We start from the raw sequence: 16834 nt of genomic DNA, 5'->3' as shown, positions 1-16834 counted from the left end.
TAAACACATTTTAAAGTCCACACAGACTCTATCATCGGGACTTTTATTTTATTTTCCAGCACGGGGGCTGAATGCTTTATAGAACTATGAAATGAAGAAACAATGCTGCTGATAAAAAAAAAAAGCAAAGCTACGCTAAACATTTCGATATATGCAAATAAGCACAGTGGGAAAGAATTTTTGTTTTAGCTTTGTCGTTTCTACACACATTTGCGCGCGCAAAGTGACAGAACCTACTCACCAACATGGAGTCAGGGTTGAGTCGTGACGAAGACAGCATATCTTGATAGGATGTTGTTGCCTAACAAAACACAAGTTAAGACAGAGAAACAGAATCAGCAACACTAGGAAACATTTTCTCTGTTTTAAGTGAAATTATCCTTGAACATTTGCAAATGCAATTTATAGTGCCGGTGCTCGTGGCTGGGCATCAGCTGACATCAGCCTCTGCCCAGCTCAGCTGGAAGGGCAACGTTGCAAGTCCAATTTTCTTCATCACCTCCAGAGTGCTGCCTCTCAGCTCTCCGGCACACAAACAAAAAGCCTTGTAACAATATCAATTATACATGCAGCAGGCAAACAAGCTGATTTATTTCACAACAAATTGCCTCATAGAGAGATTTTGAATAGGGCAGATTAGCATTAGAAAAGGACAACAAAATACCCCAGTTGAACCACTAAAGAGCAATTTGATGGGCCCGGGAATGGGCGGGAGGGGCCCCGATTGCTTGATTAGAGGTAGCATTTGGATGGGGCCCCGAGTCCCAGGACGTGTGTTGTCGCACTGACAGAATGACACGTTGCTGCAGTCAAAACATGACATTAAGGGAGAGCTGTCAGCCGTGAACTTTGAGAATACGAGACAAGATCGAGGTATGATACAACAGCATCTGAGCAAATGAGACATCAGTCTGTATCTGACAGAGAGTGAGTGCGAGGGAGAGAGAGTTGCTTATCAATTAAAAGAAAATGAAATACCTTTGATGGCTGGTATTCAGCTCGGCTAACTTGCCGATATGCTATGTCGACAAACAGCAAGTCTTTCTGGAACATGGGCCTTCACTGTTTTTTTTATCTATAAATATATGAAATGGTATTTGTTGTAAATGTACATATAATATATTTATATGAAAAAACCCTAAGCAGCCCTGCAAGTGCCTTCTAGCCACATCTTTTTTTTTTTAAGTAAATAGAATATAATGTGTATTAACCTCGCAAATTACAAGGCTTTTGTAACAATGTAGCAACTCTTGCTAAGGTTTAGCAAGAATTGTTTCACAATGCATAGTCGCTATATATGTTGTTTTCCTCGGTTGTTTTTGCACCACGTGCTTTCAGTTGCCACCGGCAGAGGATTCTGGGAAGCGGTAGCCGTGACAACCACCGTAAACATCTTCCGCCCCCCTCCTCGAAGCCTCCGTCTCCTTCCTTCCCTCCGCTTTCTCTGCGGCGGGGCCAGGTCTGCGAAAATTGCCGGCATGTCTGTCAGCGGCGAAGCGCACTATCAGAGGATGGCGTCGATTCAACAGAGCATGCACCAAAGGTAAGGAGTTTATCGTTTTGTCATCGGTAGGCCCGGCAGAGCCGCGGGCTAAAGCCGCGGTCTACTCCGCCCGATGCCAGCCTGCTGCGGCTTGGAAGCGTGAGTTGGCCGGCTAGCCGGTTAGCTCACCACCAAATACAGTTTAGCCTCAGATTCTGGATGTGTAGCAAGTTCTTTTGCCCATTATCTCAAACCAGGTGGTTATTTTGGAAGAATAAAGTACTGCTAAGCTATTTCTAGCATTAAGTATGTGAGCGACTTGTGCGTACGACTGTAAACATTAGCGCGCTACTGTTAGCTAAACTTGTCAGAAAGCTAACGTCTGTATGTAGCGTCGTGCAACCCGTCGTCGTCACGTCACAAAATAACAGTAACGTCAACGTGCATGCACGGGAGTTAATCTGTTGTATAAATGGAACGCATTGCGAGTCTTTGTTATTGTCGGATGCAGTTTTCTTGTAAATCACGGTTACGCTACAGTGGTGTGTGGAGATGACAGTTCGCGCGCGCGCGCGCGCGTGTGTGTGTGTTTAGAGAGAAACGGAGGTTGCAGCTGGAGAGAGAACTGTTTGCTTGCAGCAGATCTGACAAAAGAGTGTAAGTTAACACAAACAACAAAGGGTTTTGAATTATTTCTAATCTTTCACACATTCAAAAATGTACTTGTATACCCGAGACATTGGAGATGTTTTTGTCTATACAAGATAGCCATTTATGTGTCTATTTAATCATATTTCCAAAAAGACAATGACATATTCAATTGTCATTGTCAATGCCATATCCAAAACTGAAGCAATTGTTTTGGAGTGTTTATTTATTTATTCATTCATTCATTCAAATTAATGATTTTATTTTTTGTTAAACAAAATACATTTGAGTCACATAACAGATGTGTTTGTGTCAGCTTTCGTTTGGATTACAAACAAAACATGTTTTGACTGTGCATTTTACTGACACAATAAAGCAGTAAACCTAAGTATAGTGTGTTTAAAAAGTATAAAAATGAAAAGTACACCGTTTTTTTTTTTTGTTTCTTTTTGACAACCATCAAAGAATAATGTTTCCTGGGAAATAATAGTTCTTCACTGCCTTCAGCTCACAGATGAAGCGTTCCAAACTGCACAGTTATCTCAAGGAAATTTGTGACAGGGAAGCGCGAGCGAAAATAAGGAACCTTGAGCTTTTAAGAGATGTGGAGTGCATAGAGATTGGCATGAAGGAATACAGTCCTGACCATGGCCCTCTGCAACAACAAAAGGTAGCGCACAGCACACAGCACACACACACACACACACACACACACACACACACACACACACACACACACACACACACTTTCATTTATTCAGGGGCACTGTTTTTATCTTTCTTGAGGTAGGCTTAAAGAAATCTTAAGAAGCACTCCATCCACCCAGGTTTGTTCAGGACAAATCAAAAATAATATATTTTTTAAAAAATTTCATCAATATCATTGTCAATTTCTTGCCTGTAAATTAACATGTGCCAAATGTGCCTCATCTTGAGAATTGCCACCTTAAAAGGCAGAGCAATAATGTAAGGAACCTTTTCAAATTCTTTATGTGTTTTTCTTTCTTTCTTTCTTTTTTAAGAGCCATTCTCAGCCATGCTGTTTCAGTGCCTGAGTTCCTAAATACGGTGTGATTATTTGCCTGCTATTGGTGGATGGGACAATAGCAAACACTCAAACTGTGCAATTTATCATGACGAGCCAATGAACGAGGGTGAAAACAATGAGCCAGTCAGATTATCACTTAAAACTCAACGACAGCGCTCGACAGCTTAATATCAAATTAACAAAATTGGCTAATTATGACTCACTGAGTTAATTGCCCAATATAGAGACTCTGAAGTGCTCCAGAGGTTTAGTCATTCTCTCCCCTCAAGCAGTTGGTTTATTTCCTCTTGATGCATTATGAGTTCTGCATGCTTGTGGTTGTTGTTGTTTTGCTTCTCCACTTGCTATTTTCCTCCCGTGTTGTTGTCTACCACTTAAATGTCTGGCATTTCTGTAACCTAAAATTATTTAGATGCAGTGATTAAAAAAAAAAAAAAGAAAAAAAAAGATCAACAATAGAACAATTAGTTCCTAAAGGAAGGAAACTGTGACATATGGTTAAGTGAATGTACTTGTGCTGAAAATGCTTTTTTTTTTTTTTCAAACCGGTTTGATAAAATGCACAAACGATTAAAAGGGAAAAAAAGACAATTGGTTTGATCAACTGTTTCGATTGGCCGTTTATGAACCCCTAAAGAGGTTTTCTTGGTTTTCTAATTGAGTCGGGATTAGTGCACTTCATCTGGCTGCCCTGATAAATGTGAAAAGGCAGCGAGCGGCGGTCGTGCGGAGAACACTCACCTGGGAAAACCCCTCGCTGACTGTGATTGACAGATGCTTGATTTCGTCACTATTGCTGGCTTATCTCTCATTCTTATACCAGCCGTCCGCCAATATTCTCCCCCGCTTTCACAGTCGTGCACAGCAGATAACTCATTGTACCTCCACACAGCGCCAGTAAAATGTAGCATTTGTCTTTCTTGGTCCATCCAGTTTCCTCTTCTGCAGGCTGTTTATCTGACTGCGTCCCTTTGCTCCTGATTCTGTTTTTTTTCTTTTCTTTTCTTTTTTTTTTAGGATGAATTTTTCAGAAAGATTGCAAATTTTACAGAAGCAAGGGGAAAAGTGGAGCAAACTCATGTTCCGGCCGAGGTAATTCACCGCGCTGCTCGCAAAACATTTGGGCAGTTTTTACACACTGCGCTTTTTACAACACATCGTGCGACATCTGTTGTGCGTGTCTGTTTCACACCGGCCGTTTTTCTTACACGCCGAACACTGTTTATTTTTTACTTTTATTTTTTTTAATGTTTACGAGAGCTATGTAAATCTCGCTTCTTTCAAGCTGCATTTTCAGGTTTTGGAATTACAAATAAAGGCAGGCGCGGGGGGCTCAGTGAATCTGTGGAGGAGCCCACAGTTAAACTGGGTATCTGCAGTGGCACAGGTGTCTAATCCCTGCTCGCGCATCTGTACCAGCGGTGTAGTTCAAGCCCATGGCTGCTTTCTCCCTTCACTTAAAGCAGTTAAAGCTCTTTTAGATGAAATGTCTAAGACATCTCATAATAACTTGGAGCATGCTGTCTCGAGCAGTCACTTGTAACTGTGTGCAGGGGGAAAAAAAGGAAGAGGAAGAGAAAAAAAAAAAAAAACACCCGTCAGCCTGTCGATATTGTAATGAGCAAAATGGTACCGTCACTCCATTATGCATACAAGCCATTGGCTGGCAGTGTGCATGTCCCTCAGGCTGCAGCATTCATTAAGGGAAGCTTACCGGGCTGAAAGCTGGAGACAGATGATAACGGGATATGATTTTCATATTTAATACATTCCTTGGAAGAGCACACGCGTGCCGCAGATTGATAGAAGAATCAATTGCTACTTTAGTGAAACACTTTCTACTTTGCCCTGCAGCCACCGATGGAATCACTCAGCCAAGAAATTAACTTTTCCTCTTTTTTTTCTCTCTTTTTTTACCTACTTTGTGGATCTGCCGGGCAAGGCTGCATGGTTTACAGTGGATGTTATTAAGCGGCTAACTGTTTGGTATTTAAGACGCTTATCAGAAAAGAAACAGAAGCCATGCTTTTTGTTATTATGTTTAGAGGGAGGCTTCTGCCGCACCCCCCCTCCACCCCCCACCCTGCAGCCCACCCCCGGCGACATTGCAGACATGAATCAAAACTTGTCTAAAGGATTTCTAATAAGATGAGAAGTTAAAACATTGATCCCGCTGCATTCTACTGGGAGATTTAGTGAAAGTGAAACATGACCTTGGCCTAAATAAAGCCCTGTTTTTTTTTTACAAACAACAAATTGGATGCTTGAGCTCATGTTACTTGAGCTCATGAGCGCAATTAAACTCAAACAAGAAATACATTTTTTTTTTCTGTTTGTTATAAACCCCAAATAAGGAATAATGTTGAATTTTGTCTCCTATTGAAAGGTTAAAGGGGCGCATGAGCCCCAGCAGGTCGGCTCCACCGCTCACCCAGACAAGGATTCAGTGCAACCGCCGGCCATCGTCTCCACGGGCCGGCAGACCTCCACAGAGTCGAGCGCTGATGCCGCCGCCACAAGTGTACACTCACGGCGAGCATTGCATCATTCGCCCGATCGCAGCCAGTACTCCGGCAAACACCCACCAAGTGGCCTTTTGAAGGACTTCAGAACTGGCGGAGGAGATGCCGCCAGCGACCGAGCACGTTTATCAGATGACATTTCAGGCTCAAACGATTCCCCTGACGGCAGTAATTTGAGTGACAAACATGAAAGGACGACGGCGAGGCTCCCATCTGTCCCCGCAGCTGGCGGCGCGCCTTTCAGAAGCGATGACGGACAACGGCCGTCACCTTTGGTGACCTTGACGGGTCCTGAGATGAATCGGTCTCCCAGAAGCAGCGGCGGTGGCCGCAGCAGCCCGGCAAAGGCTGTGAAGAATATCTCTGCCGCACACGCGGAGGCCTGTGAGGTGGCTCCCCAGAGTCCCGTGACGGAAGGTGAAGAGAAAGTCGTTGGCCACTTGATGCCAGAAACAGCTACTGGGAAAGACGCTCAGCATACACCAGGTTTGGAGTGGCTTCCGCACTTGGTTACAGCGTTTTCTTTTTTTGTTTTGGTTGTATGAATGTTAAGTGGGGCAAAGTCAGTCTTGGATTTGGGGTTCATCTCATGCAGCCATCCACCTAGGGACCCACTGAAAGCGTTTCTAAAAGGATACAAAACCTGGAAGAAAATGGGGTGAATCCTCATCACATGCATGTCGCCCACTCAGACTTGTTACTCCCAGTTGAAGCTACTGGTCTAAGTGGGAGAATTAGCTGCCTGAGGTGGCCTAGAGGCAAGCTGCTCCTTCCAAGTTCCTTGTCAGCTGTCGTTTTTAATAGCAGTTGCTTAAGGGATGATTAAATCTCTAAAGGTTAAGTTTATAGTCCCAATAATTGTCCCGAATGATATACAATTTGTCCTCTGCTTTTGACGCATCCCCTGAGGCAGCAGTGAGCAGCTTGGCCTGGAATCACTGGGTGATCTAACCCCCCCCCCCCCTCCCCAGTGCCAAGCATTGGGGACCATTTTTATAGTCTTTGGGGATCAAACCAACAACCTCCCAGGGCGGAGCCTCTACCTCTAGACCACTGAGCTGGTTAGGCTGGTTTGGCTGGTGATTGGACCACAACTGGAGGAGCTGAGATGGATTGACAAGATTTCAGAGTTCAAATCAGAGTGACCCAGCAAGGTCACCCCATATTGTCCCTTTTTTAAGAACTGAATTAAGCTGAGCGATAATCTGCTTTGTGTTGTCACTCATGACAGGCATGTGCGAGGACGATGGCACAGCAGGCTCTGACGTGCAGTTGTCAGACAGCAGCGAGAGTGACCGGTCCCTATCTCTTACACAATCCGAGCTGGATGAGGATGAGGAAGAGGAAGAGGATGAGGATGAGGATGAGGCACCTGAGAGGAGTGCCACTTCTGCAGGGAGTGATGACCGCAGTCGGCACAGCCCTGAATCTGCCAGCGGATCCGACGACTCGCCACAGCGAAGCTGCGAATCCTCAGCTCCAGTGGAAAACTTGGAAAGGTGACGCCTGATTTAAAAAAAAAAAATCATTTTGTAAAGTCGTGAATTGAGGTTTCCTTTCCATATTAACAACCAGTCATTTTTAGCCTCTTTGCCACCAACTTTTGTGCTTCCTGCTGGCCATACCATTCAAAGCAGGTTTTTGGTGCTTCAGTAGCTGCATTTCCATGACCCCTAGAATTGCACAAAATCTAACTATCGCAATAAAAAGTGGCAATGGAAACGTCTAAACTTGGAAAAAAAAAAACTCAATTATGGCTAAACGGTTTTGACGCTCTCATGAGGTGGTTTTTCAGACGTATCAATATAGAGGGGCGGGATTTTATGAGAATTACGGCTTATGTGCTTCACACCATTCAATGGAAACACCTGCAAATCGCAATTGTGCTTTGTCGAATTTTTATAAATATCACTTTTATTTGGCGAAAAGCTGTAATGGAACCGCAGCTTGTGTGGGCCTCCTTTCTGAAACAACAAGCTTCATCCATCGTATGTCTTACATCTCATACAGTCAATGGACTGTGCAAACCAACCGACGGACGGCGCGTTTTCCCAAACAGTTAGCGCTAAGGGAAGCTTATAGAAGTCGGAATGTTGTGCTCAGCTCAGCTACTCTGCAGCAGAAGGCCACATGATAGGAGAGTGCGAGGACGCCTCGCAGTCTCTGCCACCATCACATCAGAGGCTGACAGAGAGGATTGTGGGAGTCACGGTCCATGCCACCGTGCTCTCTCTGCGTCTGTCGCTCAGAGACAGCTGCTGCGGTGGCAGTGATGCATCTTATGGGGAGGTGGGGGGGAGGGGTGCGGGGGCAGGGAGGGGTGTTGGGGAGCTCAGGACCTGTCACCAACAATATTGCCATAATCCAAGATAATGCTGTAACAGAGCAATTTTCTGCTTGAGAGACCTCGGGGAAGTCCCCAGTGGAGGAGGAAATTTGTGGCACCATAGAGTGTTCTGGAGGGTGGGCATGTGGACAGCACTTACAGCCACAAATCCTTGGCGTGATGATGGCCTCTGAGTTGAAGGATCATTTTGGATGGAGTCTGGAGTCACGGAAAATCCGCCGTAAAACGTTTGCTCCCCAAGAATTTTCTCCCGACTTTGTTCAGTGTTTTGCGAACGGGACGTATTGCGCTCTCGAAAAAGAAGGAGAAATATAAGCTCAGAGGGAAAAAAAAGGAGTGCCTTTGCTTTTGAATTTTCCCTGTCTTTCGGATTATGTAAATATGCTTCTTTTACTCGCTTCTGCTTTATTTTTTAAAAAGATAGCGCCCATGTGTTTGCGTTTTTAGACCTTTACAACCAGATTTTTGTTTTTTAATCCCTTGTGAATAATTTGCAAGACAAACAATTTCTTCCAGCTGCTGGTCGGGTGGAGTATTTTTTTTATTTTTTTTCACATATAATGCTAATACCTTGCTCCTAAGAAATAAACCCCCTTTCTTTGTGAGTCCAGGTTGATTTTTCTAAAACATTTGCACCCACAACCACAGCTGGCCTGCCTCCGGACTCCAGGTCAGTCTTTCCTTCTCTGTCCTCTCAGAGGAGGCGCTAGAACAGGGATGGGCAAACTACGGCCTGTTAAGCTTTTTAATTCAGCCGGTCAAACTTGAAGAAATTATATCAATAGTAAATAAGTCATAAAATAACTGCGTCTCAACCATTTTTTTATCAGTGTTTTCAGAGTCATTTCAATAAAGAGCTAAATATCGTGGAGCCTTTAAAGACATATTTTGCTGTAACGATTATGTTCATTTTCAATTGACATTAAAACACTTGTTTTCTACATATCCCATTATATATTTTTTTCCTCCTATGAGGTGGGTCACCAAAACACTCCATCCATCTGCTCCTGCTCCAGCCCCCTCTGTCACATTTTAGAAGCCATTGTGGCCCCCACCAGTTAAAAAGTTTGCCCACCCTTGCACTAAAATCTGTAAAAGTGCCTCAGGCTGTCCCGACATCGTCCTAATATTCGTCCAAAACGGACTGCAGTCCACATGTAATTCCATATGTCGACGAAACGAAACTCTCCAACTACTTTCCTCGAGGTTACACTCTAAACAACCTGCCTTCAGGAGAGAACGATCCATTTCCCTCCTCTTCAGTGTCCTTTCAAAACTGTGAAATTATTTTTCCTTTCCCTTCCTGTCAAGACCGGTCTGAGGAACACTGTGAAGAGTTCTTCTTTTTCCTTTTTCTTTCTGTAATGCACGCGTTTGTAAAGAACCTTTTTTTTTTTTCAACAATAAAACACAAAAAGCGATCTCACTTGAAATGAATATAAAGGAAATCTTCAACCGACGCGCTGTAGCAGCGTGTCGAACGCGCCGCCAAAGGTCCTGCCCCGTCTCCCGAGACGTTGTGCGTGGCATCCGACGCTGTTTACAGCGCGACCCTGAGAGGGAATGGAGGAGTCAGCGGGGAAGAGAGGGTTTGTTGGTGTGCTGGCAGAGCCGTCGTTGTCCACATGGAGGAGGCTCCACACACACACACACGCATGAGGAGAGAACCGGAAAGCTTTGATGTGGCGCCCTGAACGCAGCGCGGTCTCTGTCCTCTCTCCTCGCCAGGGGTCAGAGTTCACGTCCGCCACCTCCGCTCAGTCAGGTACAGCCGGGGTGGGAAAAAACAAGCCGCAGCGCTTCATTAGATTATCCTGTTATTCTTCCTGTTCGCCGTGTCTTGCGGTCAAAGCTTGACTAAACATGAATATCTTTCATTTCTTTTATCTCCTCAAGTATCTTAAGATTTTTCTTCCCCGAACCGACGACTGTGGACAGAAAGTCAGGCAATTGCGTGTATTTGCAAAGAGCCAGGATGCGATTTGAATCGCTCATCACCTCATGCTAAATGTCACGGGATGTCGGGTGTGTTTAATGCGCACCACATGTCCTATACATCCTGCCTGAGTAGCGCGTCTTGTGTTTGCTGCCGCTGCCGCCGCCGCCGCGGAAACAAGGTTTCCTCTGACACCAATCACAGCGCAGTGAGGTCGTTCCAGGCGGCCATTCACACCCCCAGAGTCTGTGTCGCCACCGAGGGGCTCTGAACTCTTCCTCGGCGGCCGACAATGCGTCTCCTGATGATGTCGACGCGTGGACAACAGCGGCGAGTAAAGTGAGGTTGGAGACCTTGACATGAAAGCCGGCAAAGGCACAATGAGAAGGAGAGGGAACAAGGTTTGCAGGAAGGTGGGGGGGGGGGTGTTGTGAAAAAAAACCCAACAACAGCAACAGCAGCAGCAGCAGCAGCTAATTCCCTCTCTAAAGGCCTCTTTTTTTTGAAGAACATTGACAAATAAAGTGGAGAGAGAAAGGTGACTATTTCAAGGCTCGTGCCGACGGTGAAGGCAGCCAGATGATGAGGAAAAATAATAATAATAATGATAATAATAATAACAATAATAAAAAGGGAGCTTTTGTGTATTCTACTTCAGCCACGGTGAAGAGGACTTGGCGCCGGCGGACTCCACCACACTACAGAATGTCATGGATATAATTCTGGGCCGGTGGTTTAATCAGGATGTTACCAGGAAACAACCGGCAAAAGAAGAGGGAGCAATTGTTTGCTGACCCCTAACCCAAGAGCCCATTACAGATTGTCATAAATTCCTTTTTGGCCCCCTTTCATGTTGGGGGGGGGCTGCTCAGGATCTCCCAGCTTGGGGTTTTCTGGGGGGTGGGGGGGAATTCAATGAGGGCCACCCAGAGCTTAATGCTCAAGAAAGAGATGGATTCCCAATACCCACATGCATTAGGCGTCCATTTCTCATTTTGCGGCCTCGCAGAGCACCAGATTAAGGTGTAAATCTCACACCAAAAGAAATCACATTCAGCCATCCACCACACCCACCACACCCCCCATACCCCCCTTTTTTTTTCCTGACCGTTTTCCTTCAACTTTTTTTTTTTTTAACATCAGACGGTGCTAATGTACAAAGACTTTTGTGATGCGGTTGTTTTTAAATAGATTTATACATATTTTTATATTATGTGAATATTAAGATTGTGTTAACATTTACCTCATCAAGCGGTTATAGTATCGTTAATTAGTGATCATCATTATTATTATCATTATTATTATTATTATTATTATTATTATTATTATTATTATTATTATTATTATTATTATTATTATTATTATTATCATTACATATCAAAGGGGGGATATTAATCTCCTGCTCCTCTCCATCCTTTTTTGCAGCCTCTCACAGGAAGGACTCTTTCATCTGCTTGACAGCATTGAAGGACGCCTTCAATGTGATAAGGACAATGTTTATGGGAATTCTTCAGCTGACAACAGCCAACTAAACGGAATTACCAGGTGAGGCTTTGCTCACTCTTACACTCTAGATGAATTTTTTTTACTAGTATTTAATGAATTGTCGTTTTTACAGACAGAGGTATAAACACATACACAAAAAGACCTGAGGTCACCTCACCTATATGTAATGAAAAATGACAATGAACATGTGGTCAACATGTTCATTGTCATTTTACCCCACGGCCGCACTCATCACTACAAGAATGAATGAACACTGTGAAGCATCATCAACACCTTCAAGAATAAGTAGAGTGGCTGTCTTAAGCCTCCACCAACATGAACTACTTGCATTGAGTAACACACATACAGTAAGTTCACCAGAGAGAGTGTGTGTGTGTGTGTGTGTGTGTGTTCAAAGTGTGTCAGCAGCTTGTGGACGCACTCCATGCGCTGACCCCCAGCCGTTGGCCGGGCTCGGGGCTCCGCGGCCATGGATGACTCTTTCTTTATGTGTGGGAGCAGCCTTTGTAACCGGCGAGCTGGCGTGACTGACGAGGACCTTGGGGCGTGCGGCGCCGTCGTCCTCCGCGGGCTTCAGAGGTTGTCATGGAGCACGAAGCAGGGCTGCGTCCTCCCGCGGGAGGTGGTGAGCGCTCACCAGTCCAGCACTGAGCCAAATGAAATAAGGTGAGAGGTTCCGTGTGTGCGTGCATGCGTATAAAGTTTGTTTATGTATACTATATATATTATTTATAATATTTATACATATGTTTTTATATGTCTATATACAGATATTTCAAATATGTATGTATGTACATATATATACGAGTATATACACACACATATATCTATCTACACATACATGTCATATATATATATACATATATGACTATATACATGTATATATACAGTCATATATGTGCATATATAGGTATAAATGTTTATACCTATATATGTTTATGTATATATATATATATATATATATATATATATACATATATATATATATATATATATATATATATATATATATGTATATACATACAAAAAACACATTCAATGTTGCTTCACGCATTCACAGCGATGCTGACAATGAAAATATCCGCCGCTCCCGCTATGAATAGTGCACAGTAATGGACAGGGACAAGCAAATAGACCTGCATTAAAGATGGATTCCACTTTCCAGTTGAAGAGCGGCTGTGTTTGGGTGTGTTTTCTTTTTTTTTTTTATTTGTTTGGTTTTTTTTTACTAGACATATACTAGACAGAGAGAGAGCCTGAACCCGCAGCCACCCTCAGCTACCGCTGGCTACCATTCTATACAGTCTCCTCGTCCACAAATGTAAAGGTCATCTCCGGTGCCACCCTGCGTGCAAACGCTGCCTGGGTGAATGTCATGGGCAAATTAAAATGCCCTATCTGTGACTCCCAGTCCTTTGGATAATAAGTAGTTTACTCTGAGCCAAATCCGTCCTCTGCTTCGCCACTCTATTGATTTCACGCAGACCTCCTTTGCTATACGCTCCCATCCGCAACAGCAGCACCCCACCTCTCCACCCAGCACCCACCCTCTGCCGTGTTGTGATACCTCCCGGCTTTTTGACCCTGCTGTTTCAGTTCCTGACCGGGCGTCTTTTTAATTCTCCCCGTGTATCTCAGTGCGAACTGAAGCTCTTTAATGATCTCATACGAAGGATGTGACATAAAAAAAAATAATCAAGAATTCCCTCAATTCCTTCGACGTAAACAACGACAAAGCGTGTCCTGTCACTGCGGATGCTTCACTCTTTTCCTCTCGCCGACCCCCCCCCCCCACCTCCCTTCTACCACCCCCCTGCACCCCTCTCCGCAGCGCCAGCCTCACCCCAGATGCAGCTCGGCTGTGGGATCGCTGGTTCAAGCACGCCCTCCTGCTCAAGGAGCGCCGTGTCCTCAGCGCCGAGCATCTGGTCCAGCTGTTCACGCCGCTGCTGCTGGAGCGCCATGCCACCTACGGCCACCAGGTAGCGTCGGAGGCACACATTCAGACTGGTAGAGGGTTGTGGGGGCCAAAAAAAAAGATAAACAAATCAGGGAATCAAAAGATAGAACACCTACAGATTCCACTTTGGGGATGAAATGTTGCTTTTTGTGATAGATTAAAAAAAAAAAAATACTATTTTTGTTTCTGTGCGTATTTTCCAGTAGGGCTCAGTCGCACTCAGCAGCATTAGTTGAAAAGCAAACCTCAGCTGCGTTCCCATTGGATCACTTCACAAGCTGACCCAGACAGAAGGGAAACTCTGACCCGCGCTCTAATCGCAAATGACCGTCCCGGCTTGGCGTCTTTCGTCCGAGAGACGCTCGCTTTTTCTTTTCCTCTTCTGTCTTTTATTTATTTTTTTTTTACTCAGCTTTGGCCAAAAACACAGCCGGCTGAGAGAGTTGGGAGAGCTTCCGCACAATGGACTGGATTATTTTGAACTTCCCACGCATTGACCTCACGCCGGCGACGCTCACGCTTAGACAAAAAAGGAAATTAAAAGTTCGGCCTTCACACTCCAAACCCTAAGACGGTGTCAAGAGGTCTGCCGCCCTCCCCCCCTCCCTCTTCCTCATCCCCTCACTTCCTTCCTTCTCCTGTATAAAACAAACAGCCATCATGCGCGTAGCGCTCATTTTTATTCAGTGCATTTCTAATTTTTTTATGATAATTTTTTTGCGGATTCTTCTCACCCGAGCGCTTGGTGATCTTGCTCCAGTGTCGCCGCCACAATGGCAGAGGCTGCCGAGTGGGGAGGCTGTAGAGCCTCTTGAAAACATGAACCCGACAAAAGGGAAGAGGGAGACGCCGCCATCTCCATCATTGTGAGAAGCAGCCAGCGCGCAAAAATCTTGCTCTCCATTTATCTCTCCCTCCGCATCTACTCCACGCTCCTCCGTCTCCATCGCTTTTTCTTTCCGTCCTCTCGCGCCGCAGCTCATTCTGGGCGCACAAGAGCAAACAGAAAATTTCCATTCACGTAATGCGCGCACAGCTCGGCCACGCCGGCAAAATGGCAGCATGCAGCTCGGATGCACGCACTCAAAGAGGCCCTTTGAATATTCAAGTGCTGACGGTTGCATTCATTGATATTTAAAATGCAGCGGGCCCGCGAGAGCCCTCAATCCATGATACATTTGACGAAATCAAAAAAAAGAAAAGAGAGAGAAGCAGGGGAGGAAAAAAAACAAAGACGGCTATCAGGGACAAGGATCAGGACAGTTTTTTTGTTAGTTATTATTATTGTGCTGCGGCATCAAATACTGAGTGGCGAGCTCAGACTGCCGTGTTTGCCTCTCCTAGCTCCTCGGGAAATGAAAGCGAGCGGCGCAACTGTCAAACGTGTGGCGCGACCCGCCGATAACAACTTACAATGCACTTAAAAGTTGTTGTTTTTTTTTTTTTTGTCACTGTCAAAAATCCCCCTGATCATCCCCCTCCGTGTTTGTGTTCATTAAAAAAAAAAAAGTAGCAAATGGCCATCTGAGTGTGAGAGGCGTTCTGTTTGATGACAAAAGAGAGATGATGATGACGATGATGGCAGGACTTGATAACGTGGGGGGGAGGAGGAGGAAGGGAGTGAAAGGGAAATCGGTGTGTGGCATCTCCCTGCTCCTCATCTCCCGGAGCAGCTCCTCTTAATTGTGTATCCTCATCTCTCTGGAGATAAAAAAAAAAAAAAAGAAAGGGGGAAAAAAAGCGAGCTGGAGAGGGAGGAAGAGAGCAGTTTGTCTCAATTCACTCAGCCAAGAGGGGGAGATATCTGGAATGTGTTGCACATTAACGCCAGGGTGATTGCATTCTTTAGGCGCTCCTCTAATCTCATGGATGAGAAGAGCGGAGGAGGAGGCGGCAGGCGGAGACAAAGTGTGATTGGGAGCGGGAGTAAAATTGTGCGAAATAATCTTTTTTTCTCCCCCTCCCCTCCCCCTCTTCCTCCTCCGTCTCTCCTTTCCTCCCCCATTAAAGAAGGGAGAGAGTTTGAAGTTATTTTGTCCTCGCCGCACCTCGGCGCAAGCAGCCGTGGCCGCCGAGCAAATGGCTCGACTAATCGGCAGCCAGTTCAATTTGACCCCCGCCACCACCGCCGCCACCACCGCCACTACCAAGAATTGGAACAATTAAGAGTGTGGTTTTAATTTGTGCCGCTCGCAGGCCAAAGTGCTGCTGAGGACACTCGTGTCCCGGTCCAGTGAGGAGTGCCCCTCAGCGGAGGACCGGAGTGACTCGCCGTCGCCGTCGTCTTCGCCTGGTCCGGCTGCGGAGGCTGCCAGGCCGACACAAGGTGACCCAACGATCAGCTGTGAGGGTGGGGACAACATCACAGTGTCCACAGCACAGTGTCGGGGCTAGAAATGTTTCCTTGGCTGACTGAAATAAAAGATACCGTACATCGATGAGCAAAGATATGACTTGAGACGCTGTAGTGTTGGGGGGGGGGGGGGGGGGGTGGGCATGGCCACCACGTAGCGCCGCCCCTGGCTGGGAAACAGTGAGAATGCTTGCAGACATCTCATTTAAATCTTGCTAGAGTCATTTAGCCTCCCATTGCACCGTCAACCACTTCGTCCTGGTTCTCCCACCAGGTCATTAAGAGCGAACAGAGTGGCCTGATGCTGACTCGACTTTGCTGCTTCCCTTTTTCTCTGTCTGTGCAGCTGTCAACGACACTGACGACGTTGTTATAGAAAATGAGTCTGTGTTTGAATGTTGAGATTACGTGGTCGCCCAGTAGAAGTGGCCCTGCTTATAGTCTACTGTTTGTTTTTTCTCTATCGCAAATGGTTAATGGCTACTGACTACATTTTTTATTTATATAACCACCATTATTATTATATAATCCATGTTGGACTTTTCTTTCTTTCTACACAGCAACTCTTGCAAAGATGTAAAAACTTTCCAGCCAAAGAAGGAAATCTGTTTCAGCATGAAGCTTTTTTTCTATCTCTGTCTTTTTTATACAGTTATATAAATGTATAAATCCCTCACAGCAGTTCTCCCCCTGCTTCTATTCAGAACTAAGAAAAGACCCCCGTTCCCGTTTCTCTCCCTAAACTCCCTTCCTCCCTGCCACTGCTTCTCACTATGTCCTTCCCTTTTCTTACAGAACTACAAAGTAGTGAAGAGGACAGCCAGGACGAAAGCCCTGTGGAAAGTGTTCCTATTAGAGGTAAAAAGGCATCACTGGTGCCCCTGCATTCTCACTGTCCTTATGTTGTGGTTTGTTTTCTTCCCACTGCGGTGAATAATGGGCTCTTTTGCGCCACGGCTGAGGCCGGATGATCAAGGTGAACCCGGGGTCAAAGCCCTACCTGAAGAGCCCGCGCTAGTTCCCTCTAATTA

At 45.3% G+C, this 16834-nt stretch overlaps 1 protein-coding gene across 2 annotated transcripts in view; it reads left to right on the top strand.

Annotated features, from left to right (window-relative positions):
- The first annotated feature begins 1356 nt into the window (after positions 1–1356).
- Positions 1357–16834, top strand: part of kiz (kizuna centrosomal protein) — a 28849-nt gene continuing 13371 nt past the window's right edge. For both annotated transcript variants that reach the window (XM_076027523.1, XM_076027524.1), the window contains exons 1-11: positions 1357–1543; positions 2078–2140; positions 2639–2801; positions 4197–4271; positions 5566–6187; positions 6933–7200; positions 11410–11529; positions 11992–12156; positions 13322–13472; positions 15647–15776; positions 16599–16661. In XM_076027523.1, the coding sequence (XP_075883638.1) occupies positions 1479–1543; positions 2078–2140; positions 2639–2801; positions 4197–4271; positions 5566–6187; positions 6933–7200; positions 11410–11529; positions 11992–12156; positions 13322–13472; positions 15647–15776; positions 16599–16661 (1885 nt within the window). In that variant the 5' untranslated portion in view covers positions 1357–1478. The remainder of the gene's footprint in view (positions 1544–2077; positions 2141–2638; positions 2802–4196; positions 4272–5565; positions 6188–6932; positions 7201–11409; positions 11530–11991; positions 12157–13321; positions 13473–15646; positions 15777–16598; positions 16662–16834) is intronic.

The sequence above is a fragment of the Nelusetta ayraudi genome, unplaced genomic scaffold, assembly GCF_046127955.1.
Source record: "Nelusetta ayraudi isolate G7.1 ecotype Tasmania unplaced genomic scaffold, CSIRO-AGI_Nayr_v1 ptg000021l, whole genome shotgun sequence".
Taxonomy (NCBI): Eukaryota; Metazoa; Chordata; class Actinopteri; order Tetraodontiformes; family Monacanthidae; genus Nelusetta; species Nelusetta ayraudi.
Note: the sequence above shows the minus strand (reverse complement) of the source record. Positions and strands in the feature narration are given on the sequence as shown.